The 25,276-nt window shown below is 45.3% G+C and overlaps 1 protein-coding gene across 1 annotated transcript; it reads left to right on the top strand.

Moving 5' to 3' along the window:
- The first annotated feature begins 121 nt into the window (after positions 1 to 121).
- On the top strand, positions 122 to 25,022 carry TMEM167B (transmembrane protein 167B). Its single transcript, XM_040337757.1, has 3 exons — positions 122 to 271; positions 17,731 to 17,862; positions 24,341 to 25,022. The coding sequence occupies exons 1-3, from the start codon at positions 262 to 264 to the stop codon at positions 24,421 to 24,423; spliced, it is 225 nt and encodes a 74-aa protein (XP_040193691.1). The 5' UTR covers positions 122 to 261; the 3' UTR covers positions 24,424 to 25,022.
- The last annotated feature ends 254 nt before the right edge of the window (positions 25,023 to 25,276 follow it).

The following is a 25,276-nucleotide window of genomic DNA, read 5'->3' as shown; positions in this document are numbered from 1 at the left end:
AGAGCACAATGTCTGGCATTAGGAGGACCTGGTGAAGGTGTAATGAGCTCAGCCCTGCTAGAGTGCCAGGCTGCCAGCCACCTCTCCCCGCACTCTTCATTCAAGCCTCCCGCTCGCCTCTCATCTCGGCTTCCTCCCAGGTTGCTCGGTATCGGTGTCACGTGACCGCAATAGCCACGTGTCGTCGTGACGTCACTTCTGGATGTTTTGGTGAGGTGTACCAGGAAGACTGCTGGCAGCCAAGTTGTGTCCATATTCACCATGACTAACGGTGAGAGGAAGGTTCAGGGGCCGGGGGACGGTGGGTAGGCTTGTGTTGAGAGCCGGGTATGCTCCTATTACTTCTCACACGGGTGGCCGCTCATTGCAATGGGTGCTGGTGGCACAGGACTGTATGACTACAGAATATACACTGAATAAGCTGGAGCCGCAACACTACGTTTTTATACAGCCGGTGCTGAATGGAGCACACACAGGGGCGATGTGTATAGGAGCCAGTGTGAGGAGAAGGTGTTGGTATCCCAGTTTGGAGAGACCAAGGATTAGTGTGCCAATGTGGCATTGGGGGTGACAGATTGTGTGACAGTTCAATGATCAAGGCATGTTAAAAGCAGATTCCTCATTACTTCAAGTACATGACTGGAGAATCGAAAGGGACTATTTACAATTTGATGTGTAAACATTCTCAGCTCCTTTAGTAAATCAGCCTCCCAGGAGGATGGACACAAAGGATGAGCTCAGGCGTATTCGCAAATCCACGTGCCCGTGCCCGCCAGGAAGCTCACACTTTGCAGCTCTAATTGCAGACAGTGAGACATTTCCCGATTTTTGCAGATTTGGAAATGTCTCTCTGCCTGTGATTAGCGCTGCGGAGTGTCAGCTTCCTGGCGGGCGTGGGCACGTGGAGTTGAAAACACGCCTGAGCTCATTTTTATTGGACACTACACTTAGCACCTGACAGTTTAGGATAGCGATGTCTCGTGTCCCTTTTAGGTAGGGGTGGCCACTGTGGAGCCCTCTGAAGTGGCCTGCAACCTCCTGCTCAGGGATGGAGGGTCGCTAAAAATGATGCTCTGGGATAGAGGGTCGGCAACCCACGATCTGGGCTTGCTGACACTATCACGGAGCATCAGGGTTGTGAATGAAGCTGACAGTGCTGGCTCCTATCACAAGCCGAGTAGCAATAGCTGGCGATACCTGAATGGAACGCGGTTATTAAAGGTACGTTTATTACTAAAATCAGTGTATATATGGGCATAGCTGTTCTGCGTGGTTACTGGGCTGCTTTCAAACTGATCCACAGGTGCAGCTTAGTGCAACTGCGGGTTATCTGCACTGAGCCATAGACTTCTGTTATTATCTGCGGGTATGGTGCGATTTCAGAAAGTGCACTCCACCTGCAGGATATAATAGAAGTCTATGGCAAAGTTCAGCTAACCTGCAGAAAAGCCACAGGTACATTGCGCTTTACACGCGGTGTGGGTAAACTGCAGTGCATCAGTGTGAAAGCAGCCTTAGGCCCCTTTTACACAATCAGTCTGACCCAATTGGATCCTCTATTCACCACTATAGAGCGGCACATGTAAACGGACTTTACACCCGCCTACCTCCAATTTGATCCTCTAAAAGAAAACAGAAGGGGATCCTTCACCTTCCATCTGGGCGTATTGGATCGGAGGTCCTATAGAGTCGAGTGGGCTGTATCCATGTCCTCTCTGAATATACAGAGTGGACATTGACCTGTCATCCACCCGTTCCGCTTATTGTAGCCCGTGACCGTTTACCAAGTCACTTAAGTGGTCCTCGTTTTTCAAAAGGTTGGGCTCCCTTTCTTTAGGTCCAGCAATGACAACCTGACAGGGAAATCTTTCTCCTTCCCCAAAAAGGGGAATCTCTGCTTGTTTGCCCCCCCCCCCCCCCTCTGCTGCCATTTGGCACATTTCAGGGGGAGCAGGTACCCACCCCCCCTTCCGGTAGACCGCATTGAGGTCCCTCAGAATTTTGGCCCCCCTCCTCCTTCCACCGCCGCCAGGCCAATTTACAAAGCGCAGCAGGGAACCGACTGTGAAGCCGCAAGGCTTCACTGCCTGTTTCCCTTACAACAGATGGTAATGGCAGCACCGGAGACTTGAAAAAAAAATCGACTGAGTAGAGCTGCGCGATTATACATACCGCTCCTCTCACCGCTCCAAAGATGCTGCTGACAGGAGATTTTTTTGTCTCCCGCCAGCGCATCGCCTCAGTGTGAAAGCCCTCGGGCTTTCACATTGAGTATGCAGTGAAGGAGTTTTTCAGGCGGTATAGCAGCGCTATTTTTAGCGCTGTACCGCCTGAAAAACTCCTCAGTGTGAAAGGGGTCTTAGGCTCCGTTCACATCTTGGCGTTTCGAATCGCGATTCAGAACGCCAAGATGTGAACGGAGACTTTATTTCTGTTTTAAACAGAAGGGATTGTTGTACAAGGTAATTGTTTACAATCACTTTAGAGGTACAAACATAATTTATATTAAAATATAAATAAATGTTTTAAAGCACTCATTTGCAAATGCAACCGCACACGTGGGTCCTGCACGCATATGTAAACAGCAATCGTACCACATATGTGAGAGATCGCTGCAAACGTCGGAGCGAGACTAATAAAATTAGCGCCAGACCTCCTGTGTCACTCTAAACTGGTAACTTGTAAAGCCTTTTACACTGTTATTTGGCGCTGTTCCACGAGCGGATGCAATTTTACAACATGACATGTTTGATATCTATTTACTCTGCATAACATCATCTTTTATATCTTACCAAACAATTGGTTATTGTATTGTGTTTTTTGTGCATTAAAATCCATTTAAGTGCATTTTTTCCCAAAAAATAGCATTTGAAAAAACCGCTGCGCAAATATCGCATGACATAAAAATATGCAACGCCCACGATTTTATTTTCTAGGGCCTTTGCTAAGAAAATATAATGTGATCTAAATAAGAGCGCTACCTCGTGCTATGCTAACGAATCATTACCACAAACCATAATGAAAATATCATGACCATAATAAATATAAATAATTGCTAATAATACTAATAGTCCATTGAAATTCAAAAATAAATAAAGTTTGTGAACTTCAAAAACTTTTGCAGTGCAAGTTCAAAATTATTCAGATGTGCAATATAAAGTGCCAAGTGCTGGAAAGATCATCTGTGCAATCCGTGCCCCCCTCTGTGTGCCCTCTCACTCATCAGAAATCCAGGACTCCCATAACAGAAGTCACAGATACTTTAGGGGGTAGCCACCCTCTCCTGGAGTCCTGGATTTCTGATGAGTGAGAGGGCACACAGAGGGGGGCACGGTTGGCACAGATGATCTTTCCAGCACTTGGCACTGTATATTGCACATCTGAATAATTTTGAAGTTTCACTGCAAAGTTTTTGAAGTTCACAGACTTTATTTTTGAATTTTAATGGACTATTAGTATTGGCATTATTTATATTTATTATGGTTTATTGTTTGTAGTAATGATTCATTAGCATAGCTCGAGGTAGCGCTCTTATTCTGATCACATATTTAAAGGCCACATGCACCTTGAGAACAGCAATCTTAGTAGATAGTGTAATTTTAGTCATTTATTCAAACCGCTTATTTAGCGCAGAAATTCACAGGTGTGTTGCACACATCCACATACTCGTCTATCAAAAAATATATAGGCCCAGATTCAGAGAGATCTGCCTATCTCTCGGCGGGCGTAACGTATCTCAGATACGTTACGCCGCCGTAAATTAGGGCGCAAGTTCCGTATTCAGAAAGAATTTGCGCCCTATGTTACGGCGGCGTAACGTATGTGGTCCGGCGTAAGCCCGCCTAATTCAAATGTGGATGATGTGGGCGTGTTTTATCCAAATTTAGTGTGACCCCACGTATTTGACGTTTTTTACGAACGGCGCATGCGCCGTTTGTGAAAGAATCCCAGTGCGCATGCTTGAAATTACGCCGCAAATCGTCAATGCTTTAGACGAAAACGTAACTTACGTACAGCCCTATTCGCGAACGACTTATGCAAACTACGTAAAATTTTCAAAATTTTACGCGGGAACGACGTCCATACTTAACATAGGATACCCCTCATATAGCAGGTGTAACTTTACGCCGGAAAAAGCCTAACGTAAACGACGTAAAAAATGCGCCGGGCGGACGTACGTTTTTGAATCGGCGTATCTACCTAATTTGCATATTCCTCGCGTAAATATACGGAAGCGCCACCTGGCGGCCAGCGTAAATATGCAGCCTAAGATACGACGGTGTAAGACGCTTGCGCCGGTCGGATCTTAGGGAAATCTATGCGTAACTGATTCTATGAATCGGTCGCATAGATACGACCCCGCAACTCAGAGTTACGACGGCAGTATCTGGAGATACGCCGTCGTATCTGGTATCTGAATCCGGGCCATAATGTTTGGGGGTTCTAAGTCGTTTTCTAGCAAAAAATGTGTTTTTATTTTTTTACGTGTAGCACATTTTGGAAATATAACGTTTTATGAAACTGTTAAACCGATGTAGTTCCGCTTTAAGCCGGCCAAAAGTTTATACAGACAGTATTGATGGGGGGGGGGGGGATCCTTACTGTAGGGCTATTGTACTCTGACAGTCAAGGTTTTCATTCTGTCAGAATACAATGATCACTGCTGGCAGTGATCACACAAAAAAAACCTGACAAGCTGGTTGTACTAAAGTCAAGCGATAGATCAACTTCAATACAAACAGCCTGTCCATAGACGGATCAAAATTCAGCCAGTTCCTGCTAATTCAGCCAAATTTTGATCCGTTCGTGGCCGGTTTTAACAGGATAGCAATCATGTGATTCAAAGGTGATGTTAAACGTGCACAATGTGCTGACCAGGGCATTTATTTTTTTCAGCCAGAATGCGCCTTCAGCACTAAATGTATGTAATGGCAAGTGATCCTGGGGTATGCTGGAGGGTCTATTGATGTTTGCAGTAGTAGTACACCAAAATTTTGGCTGAAAACTGGGTTTTCGGCATGTTTCCGAAAGAAGAAAAGGTGCCGAAAAGGGGGCAGGGATGTCGGGACATTGAATCGGTGTGACGTATCACAGGAGGTGGGACATTGTTACTGCGCCCGGAAATTCAGATCCAGTTCCGTGACACAGCAGGAGATTGCCGCTCTGATCCGGGCACTGGTGAGGCTGTATCTGACGGGCACTGGCGAAGCTGCATTAATCTCTTCTATCATGTCTGCAGTCTCTGACCATCTCCTTTATCATGTTTCTAGAGGTGCACCGTGTTTAACCTATTTCCAACCGCGCTATAGACAAAACACCTCTACAGCGCGGTCGAATTGTTCTGGGAGGACGTCCCTGGGACGTCCTCCCAGAATCTTGCTCCCGCGCGCCCCCTGGGGCGCACTCCCAGAATCATTCGTGAGCGCCGGGTCTAGAAGAGATAGCGATCACGGACCAATCACTTCTAAACAAACCGGCGTCATGTTATGACGCCAGTTCTTCCCTCCCCTCTCTTTGCCGATCGGTACAGTGTGAGAGGAGAGGGGGGGGGGGGAAGAGCGGAAGCAGAAGCACTGTGGGCTGGATCTGTGACAACTGCAGTCACAGATCCAGCCATCCATCCCTGCCCATTACTCTGCAATACCCTTTGCAATATCCTGCGCAATACTCTGCAATATCCTGCGCAATACTCTGCAATACCCCAATACTCTGCAATACTCTGCAATAGGGCTGAAACAACTAATCGATTAATCGACAACTAATCGATTATGAAATTAATCGATTACAATTTTCATAATCGATTAATCGGCCAGTAACATAATGGGGTTAAAAAAACTAAAATTAGCCCTTTATAGTACGAAAAAGCAAATCGCTACTGTAAATATTTCTTTCATTGTCCCACAGTAAAAAAATGAACCCCTTACAGTAGCGATTATTTGCTCTTTTTGTACTTATTTTAGTTTTTTTAACCCCCATTATGTTACTAAACATCTCAGGCCTGGGTTCACACCTCTGTTTTTTTGGTGCTTTTTGCAGAAACACACTACAGTTCATTTACATGTTTTCCTATGGGACACGTTCACATCCATGATTATTTTTTCAGAAAAGCATGCAATGTGTTTTTGCGGCAATTTGTGTTTTGTAATTTGCCCAACAACAAATTGGCCCAATTTTTTTTTTTAAGGCTATTATCCGATTAATCGAAACAATAATCGGCCAACTAATCGATTATGAAAATAATCGTTAGTTGCAGCCCTACTCTGCAATACCCCAATACTCTGCAATACCCCAATACTCTGCAATACCCCAATACTCTGCAATACCCCAATACTCTGCAATACGTCCTCCTGCCACCCTCCGGTGCTTTTACAGACTCACTGCTACGATCGAAGCCAGGATACATTTTTTTTTTTCAGTCTTCCCAGCCTAGAGGTGTGATGTGGGGTCTTATTGACCCCACATCTCACTGTAAAGAGGACCTGTCATATTCCTATTACAAGGGATGTTAACATTCCTTATAATAGGAATAAAAGTGATCAAAAAAATTTATTTTTGGGGAAAAAGTGTCAAAATCAAGTAAATAAATAAAGCACCCCTGTCCCCGTGCGCTCGCATGCAGAAGCGAACGCATACGTAATTTCCGCCGACATATGAAAACGGTGTTCAACCTACACATGTGAGATATCGCTCCGACCGTTAGAGTGAGAGCAATCATTTTGGCCATAGGCCTCCTCTGTAACTAAAAACATGTAACCAATAAAAATAATTAAAGCGTCGCCTATGGGGATTTTTAAGTAGCCGCTGTATGGTCTTGGCCACCGTGCTGCAGCTCAGTTTCAGGGTCTTGTCTGAATCTTCTTTCAGCCTAGGCCATCTTTTTTTTTTTTTTAAGATCGTTCTTTGCCATGAGGTGCTATGTTGAACTTCCAGTGACCAGTATGAGAGAGTGAGAGCGATAACACCAAATTTAACACATCTGCTCCCCATTCACACCTGAGACCTTGTAACACTCACGAGTGACACCGGGGGAGGTAAAATGGCTAATTGGGCCCAATTTGGACATTTTCACTTAGGGATGTACTCACTTTTGTTGCCAGCGGTTTAGACATTAATGGCTGGGTGTTGAGTTATTTTGAGGGGACCACAAATTTACACTGTTATACAAGCTGTACACTCACTACTTTACGTTGCAGCAAAGTGTAATTTATTCAGTGTTGTCACATGAAAAGATATAATAAAATATTTTTGTGAGATACTGTATATAATGTGTGTGTTTTTAACCACTTAAGACCCGGACCATTATGCAGGTTAAGGACCTTGTCCCTTTTTGTGATTCGGCACTGCGTCGCTTTAACTGACAATTGCGCGGTCGTGCGACGTGGCTCCTAAACAAAATTGGCGTCCTTTTTTCCCCAGAAATAGAGCTTTCTTTTGGTGGTATTTGATCACCTCTGCAGTTTTTCTTTTTTGCGCTATAAACAAAAATAGAGCGACAATTTTGAAAAAAATTCAATATTTTTTACTTTTTGCTAGGGGTGCAACGGATCGTCACCGATCCGTGATCCGAACGGGCCACCCCGTTCGGATCGGCACACCCCGCGATCCGCGGAGCGCTCCGGAGCCTAGGCCTAGGAAAGTCCCCGGCTTCGGCCTAGCTCCGGAGCGGCGGCCAGTCTGCTTGCCAGAGCCCAGCGTGACACGCCTCCCCGCCTCCCCGGGGAGGCGTGTCACGCTGTGCACTGGGCTCTGGCAAGCCGACATGGAGAGGGAATATTAGCAGAGAAGCACTAGTGTGAGAGGAGGGGGGGAAGAGCACATTTCAGGGGTGGATTAAAGAGGAAGCAGGTGAGGCTGTTTGGGACTTGTTAAAAGTACAATCTTGATGTTTTTACAGCTATATATAATTATATATATATATATATATATATATATATATATATATATATATATATATATATATATATATATATATATATATATATATATATATAGCTGTAAAAACATCAAGATTGTACTTTTAACAAGTCCCAAACAGCCTCACCTGCTTCCTCTTTAATCCACCCCTGAAATGTATGTGTGTGTATATGTATATATATATATATATATATATATATATATATATATATATATATATACATACATACATTATTTTTTTTTGGACCAATGAAAACACCCTTTTTTTTTTTTGCGCTGATCCGAAAATGATCCGATATATATATATATATATATATATAAAAAATTTCCCTCAGTTTAGGCCGATACATATTCTTCTACATATTTTTGGTAAAAAAAAATTGCAATAAGCGTTTATCGATTGGTTTGCGCAAAATTTATAGCGTTTACAAAATAGGGGATAGTTTTATTGCATTTTATTTTTATTTTTTTTCTACTACTAATGATGGCGATCAGCATTTTTTTTTTTTTTCATGACTGGTGGACACTTCGGACAATTTTGACACATTTTTGGGACCAATGTCATTTTCACAGCAAGAAGTGCTATAAAAATGCATTGTTTACTGTGAAAATGACAATTGCAGTTTAGGAGTTAACCACTAGCGGGCACTGTAAGGGTTAAGTGTGACCTCATATTTGTTTCTAACTGTAGGGGGCGGGGCTGGACGTGTGACGTCATTGATCGCCTCTCCCTATATCAGGGAACAGACGATCAGTGACACTGCCACAGTGAAGAACAGGGAAGGTGTGTTTACACTCACCTCTCCTAGTTCTTCAGCTCCAGCGATCGGGTCCGCAGGTCCCGCGGTCACGGAGCTTCGGACCCCACGGCTTAAAGAGACACGTACAGGTACGTGATTGTGCCCAGCCGTGCCATTCTGCCGACGTATATCGGCGTGAGGGGGTCCTTAAGTGGTTAAAGCGCTGTTTAAATTGACGGCGCTAGTACCTATAATAAATATTGTGCTTCAAGCATCATCATTTTGTGCTCAGATGTGGACGAGGGAGGTATATATCCAATATCTCCAAACTACTAGCAGGGAAGGAGTTAAAGCTGATCCCCCAGCTTTTAGTGAAACTTAAGGCCTCATGCACACTGGACGTTGTAAAAACGCCAGTAGCGTTTGCTGTAGAATGCTGCGTTAGAAACGCAAGTTTTTGCAGCGTTTTTTTTGCATTGGTGTTTTGCCGCGTTTGAGTTTTTTAGCAAAACTATACTCCTACAAAAGCCTGAGGCTCAAAAACGCTCAGAACCGCCGGATAGCCAAGTTTTACCGTGTTTTTCCGCGTTGTAGCATTTTTACAGGTGCATATAAGATAACATGCTGGGGAGATTACTGGCTGTAGAAAAGAAAACGCCTGGCACCCAAAACAGCAGCTGTAAAAACACCCAGTGTGCATAAGGCCTAAAACTGGATATCTTTGATATTGCCTGCTGTTGGCTAGGCTGACTCCTGTATATGTTTAGTGTTTTTGAGCCTCTTGTAATATTTACATTGTAAAGGCAATTAATGTTTTACTACATATTTTGTTTACTTATTGTTATTGTTATTTTTAGTCAAGTAAAAGATCTGCAGTATTGGTCAATAAGTGCAGAGCTAGTTCTGTGTTGTCTTTTTATATAACCCAGCACATAGTCCTCAGGAAGGATGTGCTGGAACTGGAGAAAGTCCAGAGAAGGGCAACAAAACTACTGTAATAAAGGGACTGGAGGACACTGTAACGGAACCCCAAATGGGACAGGGGTTAACGCAGGGCTCGACAAAATCCGGGTGCCAGGTTGCAATTGCGACAAGAAATTGTGACCTGGCGCCCACGCCCGCCGGTAATTGAGGCCACGGCTTTGCGGCCTCAATTACCGGCCGTCGCAGGCCCGCTGCGATCGCGTGATGGGGGAGGTGGTGGCGCACGGAGGCGCAGGATCCTGTGTCTCCGTGCGCCCCCACCTCCCCCGCCGCACGATGGCCGTTAATTGAGGCCGTGGCTTTGCGGCCTTGTGAAGTCTCAAGCTCCCTTCTGTGACCTGGCGCCATCTGGTGGTGGTAAAACAGCAGTTCTAATGTGTTTTCTTCACTGTTGTCACTGCCATCTACTTCCCTCTAATTAGAACCCCCAAACATTATATATATTTCTCTTATCGTCCATGGACGGACACAGCTCCTTAAATCTTGACAAGTGGGTTATGTTCCCTGTTTACAGGAGAGGACTAGGCAGAAACATGTTAAATAGTTAAATACATGTTACATTAACAGAGTTGAACAGCCCCGCCCAGGGGGCGGTCCCTCCAGACATAACCCTCCTCACTGCAGCTTGCAGCCTCAGTTTCGTTCTGCCTAGCAAAGGAGAAGGACGTATGGCTTCCTTTGGGCCCATCGCCCTGAGGAGAAATTTTATTTTATTTTATTTTACTTTTTCTTGAAGAATCTTCTTTCAACTGTTGGCTGAGAGACAGGCTGGATAATATAGATCCTTGTAGTCTACTCAGTCCGACCAGCAAGCGTGGGCACACCTTTGCAAAGAGGCTTGGTCTGCCACGCCATACCCCATGACTCCTGGGGTGGCCGGTGAGCTTTGCTCCGAGGTCCACATATGACTGGGCTGTGGTGTTGTCTCACTCACAGTGGACCGGGCCGACAGCTACCTCCATTGCGGTTGTAGTTCTGTCAGGAATGCGTCAGCGAGTCCTCGCTTGGACGGGTAAGTACAGTCCCTCCTGCTTCGGTGGGTTGGTACGGCTGGGCATTCCTGGGGTTCGGGGGTCCCTTCCCCTTACTTCCCTGCTCCTTTCCCTTGCTGCATTGCTAACATTGCCGCTGTCAGGGGGGAGGGGGCCTTCCTGAGGGGACTGTGTTATCTGGCCTGTGTTTTTTCTTTTTTGTATTGGCCTTTCCTGTGAGGTAAAAAGCCCTGTGATGAGCACAGATGTTTATGATTATACTTCAGCAGACGCTGACTGATTGGTGACACCTGTAACGGTTTTGCTTTTTATGCTGTATCTGTGTCTTATCCTTAGATAAAACAGCCCTGGGAGGCTTTCCTGTTTAAACTCAGGTCCCTGCAGAAGTTACCTCACGGTTCTTTTCCTCTCACAGGCAGCGCTGGGCAGTCTCCTCCTGAGGGAGTCCCCTGGTTACCCCTGGTCAGCGCAGCAAGTGGGTGAGAGGCCCTGAATAGGGCTCTAGAAGCTTTTGTCTATTTGTATGGACAGGTGTGCATATTATAATACACACTATGTAAATATTGGAGTCAGTATCTGGGTCCTTCCCCACATGCTGGTGGTGGCAGCAGGTGTTAGCACCTGGGATTCCCACAGAGTTTTTATTGTTAGTCCTGGACACAGTTTGTGCCAGGGTGGGGGTGGACTGCGGGCGGGCGGTAAAAGAGTGCCCCCTTCCCCCGTTATCCCCTGGGGAATGCTCTGTTATGGAGCCATGGACCAGGTACCTAGTTAAAAAAAAAAAAAAGGCAGAATAAGGCATTTATGGGTGCGCTTTTTACTGCTGCAAGGGACTCTCCTAAGCTGCATAGTGCAGCTGGGTTTCCGCCGAGGGCTCTGTCTTTTTTGGATCACACAAATCAGACCGCTGTGTAGGTTTTTTCCTTCTGTGCCCTTCTTTGATCATTTCTGAGATGCGGAATGAGAAAAGCCACTGAGGGCTTTTGTAGTCCCTCACCGCCGGGCGGGAACCCCCGCTTGCATGGATCTGACTGATAGAAGATCTGAAGTACTGACCCGTTCCATGTTTACCATGCTGGGGTCTGGCTTGCGGCCTATTGTGGCCAATACACTGGGGTCTCAGTGGTCGATGGCGCTATTTTTTGGGAGGTTTTTCAATTACATTGAAAACTCCCATTGGCGCCCATTTTGTCGTAGCCATGCTATGGCGCAGCTTACATTGTGCTGGCCATTTTCCTGTGGCCGCGTTCTGAACGCTCGGCGGCCATCTTGGAGTAGTCCTGACCCCTAGTGCTGTATACAACTCACAGAGTGAGCATTTTGCACCAGACAGTGGAGGAGCACTGACTCTCTTCTGAGGTTATTAGCCTAGCGGACCAGCTGGTCCAGGGCCTCATATAGGTCTGTGATGCTTCATTGAATGCTGCGCCCTTGTTATCCAGGACGTCTGTTTCAGAATGGTTTTATGCACACGGTGGTGTAGTGCTTAACTCCATTACTTGGCAGCAAAAGAGTCATTGGTTCGAATCTGCACACTGACGCCAATCTGCCTGGAGCTTGCATTGTCGCTCCCTGTGTCTGCGTGGGTTTCCTCCGGGTACTCCGGTTTCCTCCAAAGACATGTGTGCATACACCTACATAATATACATACACACTATGTGTGTGTATTATTTAGGGGCAACCCTCCCAGGCCGTCAAAGGCCCAGCTGGGGGACTAATCTGTCCCTGGGTGCATAAGCCGATCACGCCGGCACCCAAATCCTGCCAATGTATATAGCCTTCCCTCCCTGTCTCTAGGTGGGAGGGGCGGCTTGCAGGTTCACAATTCAGTCAAACCTCCCTGCTCTCCGACTACTGGTTCTGCGAGGTGGTCTCTTCGGAGTACTAGATAGGGTTTCCTCCTATCCACAGAACAAAGTTCTGTCCTTGTGTCTTCCCCTCCCGGCCCGTCGGTCTGCCTTGGGCAGTGTGGGATTTGCTAAGCTGCAAGGTAATTTTACCTTTCCTGCAGGACGAGAGTTTTGGGGTTTTCTATGGGCCTCAGGCCCTAAATACCTTTGTGAACGTCGGGTAGTTCCGCATGGAATCCATTTGTTCGGTGGTAGCTGCGCTTCATCCGGGGGATGTCCTGACGTCCTCGGACATCAGGGACGCATACATGCATGTCCCGTTTTGCACATGTCACAGTGTTTTTTTCTGTGCTTCGTGATGAGAGAAGGGTCTCTGTCAGCCTGTGGCCCTCCCTTTTGATCTGGCGTCAGCACCATGGGTTTTCAGCTAGGAGCTCGCACTTATTTGAATTTTGTTGGGACAGCGAGGCTTTGCCTCATTGGCTACTTTGACGACTTTCTTCTGAGAGCAGCTTCTGTCTCCGACCTAGTGGATGGGTTATTCCCATTCAGACCCTCCGAAGATTCGGGTGGATGTTAAACGTTTAGGCCAAGAAAGTGTAGCTCAGTGGCAGCAAGCCTGCCCTCCATGTGTGCGACCCAGGGTTCAAATTATGGGCATGCTAGGTTCCGACTCAGCGTTGGAGTATCTAGTGTTGATCCAGACTCCTCTGTGGCAAAGTCCTTCTTCCCCTGGAGAAATTGCAGACTCTTCAGTCTGCGGAGAAGGTATTGGCATCACGCAATCGGTCTTCTCTCCGGGCGCCTGCTGGTTCGGGGTCTGTGGGTAGCCTCCTTCAAGGTGGTACTGTATGCCCAGTTCCACACCCTGGTTTTCCAGTGGAACTACTGTCCAGGTGGTAAAAATCTCTTGTCTCTGAAATCATTAGATTCCTGTGCGCCACCTAGTCAGAGTCTCTCTGAGTTGGTGACAGAGATTCCCGACTCTTCGGTCCGGGAAGTTGTTCCTTCCTTCCAGTGGTCGGTGTTTACGACGGATGCCAGCTCACGGGTTGTGAACCTGGAGGTTCACAAAACTGGGGGGTCCAGTCGGCCCTGAGTCGCTGGACTTGCGTGGACCTATGACCACACCTCCTTGAATGTGTCTGGTCTCGGTAGCTACCCAGAGTCGGGCCTGGCTAGTGCCTGGTGGGAGACCACCTGGGAATACCAGGTGCTGTCTACTGTTCATTGTCCTACTATTTTAGGCGATCAGGCTATGCTTCTCCTTGTGGTCGACCGATCTGGTTTCAGCCGGACAACGCCACGGCCGTGGCTTCAGTCTACCATCAGGTATGCCGGCAGGCGGACTACTGGAGTCGCCAGATGCTGGACCAGGGCGACTGGTCTTTGTGCTTGGGGTGTTTCGGCTCCCTTGCAGGAGGTGAGCCTCACATGGCATGGATCTCCTGGCAGCTTGTCTCCGCCGCAAGGGTGTCAGTTAGTGGCCAGGTCTAGTGATCTTGTACAGACGCGTCAGTCGCGCTGGTGGCCCTGTGTTGTCTGTATCGGTGATTTTTTGCCATTCCTCCATGGTAGTTGCTTCCTCGGCCGCTCCACAGAGTGGATGCTGAGGAGATCCCGATGATTCTAATCGCTCCAGATTAATCTCGGCGTCCTTGGTACGCTGATATCGGGCGCCTGGTAGCGGAGGCACCCTGGCGATTGCCAGGGCAGGAGGTTCCTGTCTCAAGGTCCCATACTTTCTCCTGTTGTACAGTCACTGACTTGCTTAACATGGTTATTGGAAGCCAGACTTTAGGTGACCAGGTTCTGTCTGACTCGGTCATCTCAACAGGGCACCGTAGTCTTCTTCCGGAGGATCTACCGTCGCACCTCTCTTGGTGCGAAGGGATGGAGTGACGTCCACGGGCGTACTCTCGGTGTCCAGGGTCCTGCTGTTTTTAAAGCTTGGATTGGATCTAAAAATTCCTTAAAGCACCGTTTGGGGGCAGATTTCAGCCTTGGCTGTGTTCTTTTAGTGGCCTTTTTGCGGCCCATTCCCTGGTGGGTCCCCTTTTTTTGTGTGCAAGGGGTTTGTCATATACTTTCCCCTTTTGGCCCATCTCTTCCCCCATGAGTTTTAAATCTGGTGCTCTCGGTTCTTCAGGAACCTTCCTTTTGGAAACATCAGAGAGATTTTCTCTTGACACTATCTCAGAAGGTGGCCCCTTTAGTGGCCTTTACCTCTGTTGGGTTTCTGAGTTGGCGGTCATGTCTTGCAAGCCGCCATGCTTGATCCCCCATAAGGATTAGGTGATGGTGCGCCCGCGACCTTCCCTTCTTCCGAAGGAGGTTTCGGCCTTTCATACTTTAGGCGTGGTACGCGCTTTGCGGGTATACCAGCCTACTACGGCTCCATTTCGGAGCTTCTGACTCTCTTTTGTGTCGGTGTCTGGTCCACAAAAGGGCCTAGCGGTCTCGTCGACCACCATTTCTCGGTGGATCGGGCAGGCCGTCATACAGGTCTATGCTCCTAAGGGCGGGCCCCCCTTTCCGGTCACGGCACTTTCGACCAGGGCAATTGGTGCTTCCTGGGTTTTTTTGGGTTTTTTTCGACATCATGCGTCGGTCTCACAGGTGTGCGAGGCGGCGATTTGCTCGTCCGTTCACGCTTTTTCCAGAATTTACATGGTTGCTGTGAGTGCATCTTATGATGTTTTTTTCAGCCGCTAGTTTTTGCCGGCGGCTGTTTAAAGTTGCACCTCCTCCGTTGAGGAGCTCTGCTTGTTTTGGGGTGAAGTTAAAATTGTTTTTACTGATATATTTCCCACCCCTCGTTTTTTGACACTGCTTGGGGACGTCCCACTTGTCAAGATTTAAGGAGCTGTGTCCGTCCATGGACGATAAGAGAAAATAGGATTTTTTGTACTCACCGTAAAATCCTTTTCTCTGAAGTCCATGGACGGACACAGCTCCCACCCCTCCTTTTTAGGTTTGTACTGCTTGTTACGAACTGAGGCTGCAAGCTGCAGTGAGGAGGGTTATGTCTGGAGGGACCGCCCCCTGGGCGGGGCTGTTCAACTCTGTTAATGTAACATGTATTTAACTATTTAACATGTTTCTGCCTAGTCCTCTCCTGTAAACAGGGAACATAACCCACTTGTCAAGATTTAAGGAGCTGTGTCCGTCCATGGACTTCAGAGAAAAGGATTTTACGGTGAGTACAAAAAATCCTATTTTTTTATTCTAACACCCTAGAGAATAAAATGGCGATCATTGCAATACTTTCTGTCATGCCGTATTTGCGCAGCGGTCTTACAAGCACAATTTTTTAGGGGAAAAATACACTTTTTTTAATTAAAAAAAATAAGACAGTAAAGTTATCCCAATTTTTTTTTTATATTGTGAAAGATAATGTTACGCAGAGTAAATTGATACCCAACATGTCGCGCTTCAATATTGCGTCCACTCGTGGAATGCCGACAAACTTTTACCCTTTAAAATCTCCATAGGCGACGTTTAAAAAAAATCTATAGGTTGCATGTTTTGAGTTAGAGGAGGTCTAGAGCTAGAATTATTGCTCTTGCTCTAACGATCACGGCGATACCTCACATGTGTGGCTTGAATACCATTTACATATGTGGGCGCTACTCACGTATGTGTTCGCTTCTGGGCGCGAGCTTGTCGGGACGGGGCGCGTTTTCTGGCTCCTAACTTTTTTAGCTGGCTCCTAGATTCCAAGCAAATTTGTCAAACCCTGGGTTAACACCGTTTAGGTTATTCCACTCCGAACCCAAGACAGCTATCGACACTCCACAATCCGGCAAACATGACCCATACGAATTCCCCCAGTAACGAGACACAGCTCTGTTTGAGGTTCAAAACGAATAGCCCCTTTAATGAGAAAATCAGGCTCTTATATACAGTTAGAGGAGGTAACCAGAACATAAATTAACATGAGCTAATAACTAATCATTTACCCAGACAAGGTGACTCTGAGATATGACCTTTCAAGGTAGACATCCTGGCTCCTCTCATCTGCTATACAATACACATTCTTTTAGTAGACATTATGACTCCAGGTCTGACATACTTTACATGAGCTAATTAACTACAGCTGATAAGTCAGACATCTGACATTTAGACTGTCTGTTAACTTGCAATACACACACTATCATCAATAGACCTTCATACAATACAGGGTCAATTAGCACAACACAATGACAGATCCTTAGAAGCCATACTAGACGACATTAACACCTAACAGTATGTGTTCCCACATTGAATGAGTCACTCTTTCAATTAACCTGTTGAGTTCAGAATCAACAACCAGTAATATATCAAGATATCCTGGAATATATTGTGAATTACCGACCCATGTTAAAGCAATCCAAGATATGTCCATTATTTCCTGGCTTATACTTTGTAAGAGCTTCTGGATTCCACGGGCCCTCCTGTTACAGACACTAGTTATAAGGAAAGATTACAAGCATTGAACTTATTTTATCTGTAGAGGAGATGTTTAAGAGGATATATGATTTCAATGTACAAATACTGGTGACCCCACAATAGGGATAAAACTTTTCTGTGAAACGGAAATTAAAAAGATGCACAGCCGTTCACTAAAATTAGAAGAGAAGTGGTTCAACCTTAAAATGTGTAGGTTGTTCTTTACTGTAAGAGCAGTAAGAATGTGGAATTCTCTTCCACAAACAGTGATTTCAGCAGGGAGCATAGATCATTTAAAAAAAACTATTAGGCACCTAAACGACAAGGATTTACAATGCAATACTGACATAAAAGCACACATTCAAGGTGGAACTGTCTTTTTTTAAACCTCGCCAACTATGTAAAATAGTGCAAGCACCTGCTAGTAATTGGTTCTTTCAGTACCTGTCAAACATCCCCCAACCACCAAGGTTGAAAAGCTTGGTATACGGTTCTCTGTTCTGTACATCTGGGCCACATTTAGCCTTTCACTTAAAATAATTTTTTAAGGCATTTTTTGAATACACTATATTAAAATCTAGAGTTGTCGTTTAAGAGCATATTCACGTTGAAGGGGGGCGCAGCAGAGAAATCAGTGTCTGTATTGTAAAAGGTTCCAATAGGATGTTTGTTTTCCCAATGGAGAATCTGCCAGGAGAGACTATTAAATAATTAGGTAGCTAAGGCCTGCAATACTCAACTATCTGATGCTTTCTAAAGCAAAGCTTGAGCTGGGCCTTAAAGATTTGTTGTAAAATTTGTATTTTTCTTTCTTGTTAGCGTACTCTCTGGATGGACTTCTGGTCTTCTCTTTGCTCTTTGTCTGCACCTGCGCTTATTTCAGGAAGGTTCCACGATTACGCACTTGGCTTTTGTCTGAAAAGAAAGGTGTATGGGGAGTCTTCTATAAAGGTAAGTGAGCCTTACAACAACAGTCATTTATGGTAGGTGTTGCAGTACTTGATCAAGCAGAATCTTGGTTACTAAGTTATTCTACCATTAAGAAATTGCCTAATTAATGGTTAAACTAAGCCACATTTATTATATGTCTGTATTGCCTTTACCAACCAACCACATTCTTCCTCTTATCTTCCAAATGTCTAAGTAAAAATTAATGTTTGGAATTGCTTTTTGTAGGCAGTACAGGTAATTCAGAAATTATCGTTTGTTGCAATAGCAAACAAAGATCATTTATTTGCACCTTTTTAAGTTTCTATGGATGGCTTTCAAGATGGAGACATAAAAACGTATGTTGTCAACACGTTTGTGAGGATTTCCAGCTCTGGGGCCATCACTTTCAGCTTGTTACTACTTGCTCAGTCACTCATCTGGAAAGTTTGCAGGTTAAGATTATTCTCTTCTTGGGCAATCTTGTTTTGGACATTTTGATTGATGAAGTAGTAAAGCAAAGGTGATGATGATGCATGAGCTTCCATCATTTAGCCCAGGTTCACACTGGGCTGCGGGAATGAAGCCGTGCAAGTTCAGCTGAACTCGCACGATTTCACTCCCGCTTGTCAGTCCCAATTTTGCTGGCGATTACAGAGACATCTGTGCAGTACAGAAACTACTTTTTGAAAACGGTGCAGGGCCGCAGACGTGGCGTCGCACCAATTAGGACGGTGCCATTGCCGGCAAATGCTGCCGATTTGACATGTCAAATCGCATGTTAAAATGCACCAGTGTGAACCAGGGCTCCGGAGCTTATTCATATTGTGCTGTGAGGAAATGTGGGCTGTGCTTGGGCCTCTCCCTTCTGTCTGTATTTGGGAGCTGATACAGAACACGCTCCCAGATCAGACCATGTAGGATTTAGTTGCTGCCTCCTACACACAATTTCTGCTGTCAAGGGGGCGGGATTGAAACGCTGCACAGTCAGATCAGAGAGCATTCTGTGTTGACTCCTGTATACAAAAAGGAGGGAGGAAGCTTAGCTCGTACCTCCTCCCGCTCTCTGCTGCTATCTCTACTGAGTGAAGATTGGACCTTCAGCTGGATTGGTGAGTGTCTCTGATTTGTGGAACAGCATGGCGGTTTCCCACCCAATGATGTTTGCTCTGCTTTAAAACATTTTTCTACTCAGTTTTCACAGTGACGTAGTGCGAAAGTAGCAGTCCGGTGTGCCAATTTTAGCTCCCAATGCACAGTGCGCATGCATTGCAGCTTCTGAGCCTACACAGCATAGGATACTGGTTAAACTGCTCTGAAAGCAGCGCGCTTGTCTTTCCGCCACTAGCCCTGCATATCAGTTGTCACAGCTTCCCTTATCCAGACACAGGAACAGCAAGTATTTGGACCTTGTTTAAAGGATGTTATTGCCACATAGGTGTTCTGGATTAGGTTAACGTTCCACTCAGCTGGGTGGCCTGCTTCCCTCTGAGTTCACAGGCCATTTTTAACCATCAGCAAGAATTAGCATCATACAGGCAGAGAGGTTGGGGTTAGGATGATGGGGTGGGCTTCCAAATACCTCTATCAGGTAGGGAGGACCCCCTACATTGTTCACCCTTCAATGGCTCCCCAAAGGGCTAGCTTAGTTCTGAATCTCTGCCCTTATCTGCTATTTCCACTGTTTCCCAATGAGTGCTGCCCCCATAGACTCAATAGCTAGCTCATGCAGCAAGGGAGAAACTTTCTGTGGCCATATTTGGGTTGCACGACCAGCTTTCAGGGGTTCCCACTGTCATGGAACACCTGGGACACAAATCTGGGCTCTCTCCTTCCCCTCCTTTACTTTGGGAGAGGATGAGGCGTTGAAGGGGATGCTGTTGAGGATCAGTAATCCTCTGTAAACAAGTCCTCCTCCTAGGAGGAACCTCAGGGCCCAGGCTCATCTCTGACTAAAAAGACTGCAGCTTACTTCCTTGTGGATGTGATAGCACTAACCTTAAAGTGATATTAAAGGTTCATTGTTTTTTTTGTTTTTTTTATATATAACAAACATGTCATACTTGCCTCCACTGTGCAGTTAATTTTGAGTGGCCCTGATCGTCCTCTTCTGGGGTCGCATGGCGGGTCTCACGTCTCCTCTCTGCAATAGATGACCCTCTCTGGGAAGCTCTCTCCCGAGGGGGTTACCTTGCGGGCGCGCTCCTGAGTGATTCACTCTGTGTCTATAGCCGACGTGTGTATGACTTGCCCCCGTTGGCCGTGTCATTGGATTTTATTGACAGTAGCAGGAGCCAATGGCTGCGCTGCTATCAATCTATCAAATGAAGAGTCGAGAAGCCTAGGAGAGAGCGAAGCAGGATTGCGCCCATGGAAATTTGGGGCTTAGGTAAGTAAAACGGGGGCTCGGGGGTGGGGCACACAAGGTGTTTTTTTTTTTTTTTACGTTAATGGATAGGATGCATTGTTTACATAGGCAGAACGCTGTGCTGCCAGACTCTTAAAGTCTGGGTGAAACATATGCTCAATTCCAGGGAATTGGGCCTGGAAAATCTTGCCATTTGTCAGATCCTGGAAGACTTTCTAAAAGCCCTGAGTTCCAGAGTGGATGCCTTGAAAGATTACATACATCGGCTTTCACAGAGGGGCACAATGTCTGTCCACATGAGAAGGATCCTGTGCCTCAATGGTGTTTCGCGCTTTAGTGACACTATTGCAGTTATCAGTGTATAAATGACACTGGCAGGGAAAGTGTTGACATATGGGGCAATCTAAGGGTTAAGTGTGCTCATAGGAGGGCTTTCTAACTGTGGGTGGAATGTTGTGACTGGAGAAAAACAAAATCTCCATTCTCCTCCCTCACAGAATGATGGTCTGCCTTGTTTATATAGGCAGACCGTTGTGCTGCCTCTCCTGTAAACGATCGCGGGTGGCGGGCAGCCCAACACAGTGGGAGCGGGTCTCTGTCGGCGCGCCCCAGAGCTGAGGAGCGCAATCGCATACAAGTATGTGATTTTGCGCCTAAGGCCCTCCCTGCCGTAGTATATGTACGTGAGGTGGTCCTTTAAAAAGTTAAAGATGCCATGGATAAGAGATTAGAGGCCCTCTTTAACATTCTCTCTGGTGAGAGCAGCTCTGCAGCGGGAGTTTGCCAGACTCTTAAAGTCTGGGTGAAACATATGCTCAATTCCAGGGAGTCAGGCCTGGAAGATCTTGCCATTTGTCAGATCCTGGAAGACTTTCTAAAAGCCCTGAGTTCCGGAGTGGATGCCTTGAAAGATTACATACACCAGCTTTCACAGAGGGTCACAATGTCTGTCCACATGAGAAGGATCCTGTGCCTCAAGTGTGTTTTGCGCTTTAGTTTGTGAATGGCCCCACAGCCTCTTGGGACCTGTGACGTGTCCCAAGAAGTTGCAGGCATGAAGAAGAGGGGGGACAATTTGGCATTGGCAATTCCAGCGGAATTAGGAGGGGATATCTGCAAAAACTAGGTACCCCTTTAGAAAAATAAACCTCTGATATTGTTAGAGGAGGGAGAGGATTTTTTAAAAGCGGAACTTTCCATTTAGGCTGAAGTTCGCTTTAACTTAGTTTTGTCTGTTGTTCGGGAGATTCTATTGTCGCGTCTTACACCATTTCCTCAGCTTTTAAGGTCTAAAGCCGCGTACACACTACCATTTTTAATGTCCTAGAAAAAACGATGTTTTTTCCGACGTGATTCTTGTCAAGCCTGCCTTGCATACACACGATCGTGAAAAAAAATGCTTGAGCAAAGCGCAGTGACGTACGACGGCACTATAAAGGGGAAGTTCCATTCAGATGGCGACACCCTTTGGGCTGCTTTTGCTGATTTTGTGTTAGTAAAAGTCTGGTGAGAGACGATTCGCGCTTTTCAGTCTTCGTGCTTTTTTAGTCTGTTACAGCGTGACGAATGTGCTATCTCCATTACAAATGATAGTTTTACCAGAACGAGTGCTCCTGTCTCATAAGTTGCTTCTGATCATGCACGTTTTTTTCACGTCGTTAAAGCCTACACACAACGTGAAAAACAATGCGAAAATTTAGAGCATGTTCTAAATTTTTAATGCCCATTTTTCATGTCGAGAAAAATGCTCTGGAGCCTACACGCGGTCGTTTTTAATGACCATTTAAAATAATTGCATTTTTCACGTCATGAAAAACGGTCGTGTGTACGCGGCATAACAGTGGCTTGCTTTCCTCCAAGGAACCTTTTTACTGGTTTTTAACCAGGATAAGGTGGTGTTGAGGCCTTCTCCCTGATCAGACCTCCGATGTCTTCATAAGGAAAATGTGTCGCCACAATAACTCCACTCCTTTCTTCCTATTCCTTACATAATTTGTATAGTGTATACTTGCTCTCTCCGCCATCTCTCCCAAACATTGGCTCCGCAGTCATACCTTCTGCACTCCTCTCCTGCACATACTGCCTGCAGGCGTAACCTCCACACTCCTCTCCTACCTGCCAATGGCATACATTTGCAATGTTCTCCTTCACCTTTTCTCTACTTTTTTTTTTCTTTTTACCCTCCACATTCCTCTCTTAGATAATGTCATACTCTTGCATATACAGCTCACTATCCTACTCTCCCGCACTTTCTGCCTGCTCTCATACCTACCATTCTCCTCTCGTAACCCTAATCTAAATGTGCACTAATTTACAACTATGCTGATCAGACATGAAAAGAGGGATACTCTTTCCAATAATGATAAAAACTTGACAGAGAATCTAGCCCATCTCCACTATCTCTAAAACTGTTCTGTTTTGAGGTGCATGCTGTTTTTCTCTAGTAAAAGTTGTTATTGTGGTCTACTTTGGGTAGATCCACTCTATTTGTCCTGGCTACTGTTGTCGCCAAGAAAAAACGCAGGGAGAAATCCAAACTGCCCCCCCTTAAATGAGAGGTAAGGGGAAATATTCCAAAGGGGACGATTGTCTAACAGGGTGATTCCCCCAACATAGGGAGATTTCCTCTAATTACTCCCCTTACTTCCCCTTTCCTTCTTCCTACTTCTCCCTCCCCCTCCCCCCTTTTCCTTTCCCCATCCCCCTCCTGCGGCCCCCCCCCCTTCCTTCGTGACCCCAACCCTGTGCTAATATAAAGTCACTCTCATTTCTTGGAGGCTCCCCTTCCCTACCCTCCTGGTCCCCCTTTTCTCCCCGTCTATTCCTTACCTTATTGACCTCCCCATTCAATCCTTCTTTCCCCCCAGTCTTTCTTTCCCCCCCCCCCCTTTCCCTTTTTTTCTTTCTTTCTCCTTTCTTCCTCCTTCTTTCCTCCCTTTTTTCTTCATTCCCCCCCCCCCCCCTTCTTTATCCTTTTTGTCCTGTTTGGTCACTTACACACCTTATTCACCCCCTGGTGATCCATACCTCAATAATTAACCGACCATCCCCCCTATACATATTACTCATTCTATTCCTTATCCTAATAGAGCCCGTCTAAAATAAAAATATCCCCCTCCACGCGCCTTTGCCAGGCTCCACGTCCGACCATATGACCAACCTGGGTGAGTGCTTTGCTCCATTGTATAATGCGCTGTTTTGAATTATACACAATGTATACATATTTTGTATGTTCTGCTTGTTTATTCATTTGTTTATACATACCTTTTAGAACATAATCTCCTCCTGAAGAAGCGGTAAAACCGCGAAACCGGTCGAGGTCATCGATTCCACTAAAACACAGTCTGTTAATTACTTTCTGATGTATAATGTGGGGATTGTTCTTAAATTTTCTTTTGTATTATATTTGTATTTTCTTTGTTAAATAAATATCGATACCTTTTACCAGATTGTTTGTATCAGTGCCGCGAAAAGTCCCCCCCAAAAATCCCCTTCCCCCCAACCCCTGACCCAAATGTTGACCTTTATTGGCCCCAAGCACCTAAAAGTTGTCAAATATTTGTGGTCATATCATTTTCTATATTCAATGGGATGTAGGCACAATTTTTACTCCTTGTACCCCTATTTTTAAAAGAGGCGACACTCTCCCCTTTTTTCAGATTTCCTCTAATGTTCTCTTGCATCTCTAGGACAGGAAGTGAAGGAATATGTCTCCAGTTTTTAAACAGACAGAAACAAATACTTTAACCCTTCCCTACTGTATCAAAAACAAAAAAGCTTTTGACTATAGATTAAATTTAAGTTGTCAGAATAAGCCAAATCAATTATGATTCGAATATGCATGCTGCATTTGCTGACCACCTGTGCTCTCATTTTGATTCTGTTATGTAAATGCCAAATCTGCATACGTGAATGACTCAAAGTGTTTCAGCAATTGCCTAGTCAACAGGATAAATTTTTTTTCAGTGGACGTGAGCATATTTCTCTCAGTACAAGATTCATATAAGGAACTGCCAGATGGGATAACATTTTTGTTGGGTACTTTTTTCAGATGTTGTGAAAATACAGTTGAAATAATCATTCATGGATTTTAAAAGATCCCAATGTAACCCATCTTTTATGTTTGTTTTCTAGCTGCAGTCATCGGCTCTCGTCTACACCTGGTTGTCGCTCTGTCTTGTTTTTCCATGGCCTTTTATGTACTGTTTATAAAGTGAAATGATGCTCCCGTCACCTCATCTCTATGTTGCATCCCCAGCATATTGGGACCAAGAGCAAATAAAACCGGAACAGATGGAATCATTGCAACATTTGACTGTATATATACTTTCCTGTTACTGCAGTAGTTTGTGGTGCTGGGAGTATAAAACGAAGAGTAAAATGTGGCTGATTGGAGACATTCTGTTTAAATGCTCTGCTGATTTTTCTTTTATTATTATTATTTTATTTTTTTCTTATTTTTATTAGACCGTGTTCTGCAGTTTGGTATAATAACAGGATAAGAAGTTACTAGATTTTTGCACTTTTTACTCTTGCAATGTTATTGACAAAACTGCGGTTGAATTACTTCCTTCTCTGTGACAATTTTAGAACCTTTTTTAGGGACACAAATTAGCTTTATCCATGCCTTTGTGCACTATGAATAATATTGTTATTAAATATGAAAACACAGTTTGTAGAGCCTATTGTAAAAATCTGGTAAATCATGACAAACCTTGAAGTGGACCTGAATTCAAGAGTTTCCATATTATAGGGAATATTTAGAATTGTTAATTGTGCCTGAGAAGTACATTAAAATGTACCTTTTTGTCTCTAATTCCTCCTGAGAATTAGAAATGTTTTCTGGTATGTGAGTGTGCCTAGATACTCCTGTGCCCACAGCCTGAGTTCTGTATCTGCAGTATGAATTCTAAGTCACTGCTGTCTCTGACTGCTAGAAGTTTGGAGTAAGATTTGGCAATGTCACTTCACTGCTACCTATTATTTTCTTGCTTATGGTTCTGATGTGAAGAAGTAAAGCCCTGCCTCTACCAAGATGGCAGCCCCCACACAGATAGACAGTGCAGAATA

This window comes from Rana temporaria, chromosome 2 (assembly GCF_905171775.1).
Source record: "Rana temporaria chromosome 2, aRanTem1.1, whole genome shotgun sequence".
In the NCBI taxonomy this organism is placed as follows: Eukaryota; Metazoa; Chordata; class Amphibia; order Anura; family Ranidae; genus Rana; species Rana temporaria.
The sequence above is the reverse complement of the archived record's forward strand: the minus strand, read 5'-3'. Positions and strand labels throughout refer to the sequence as shown.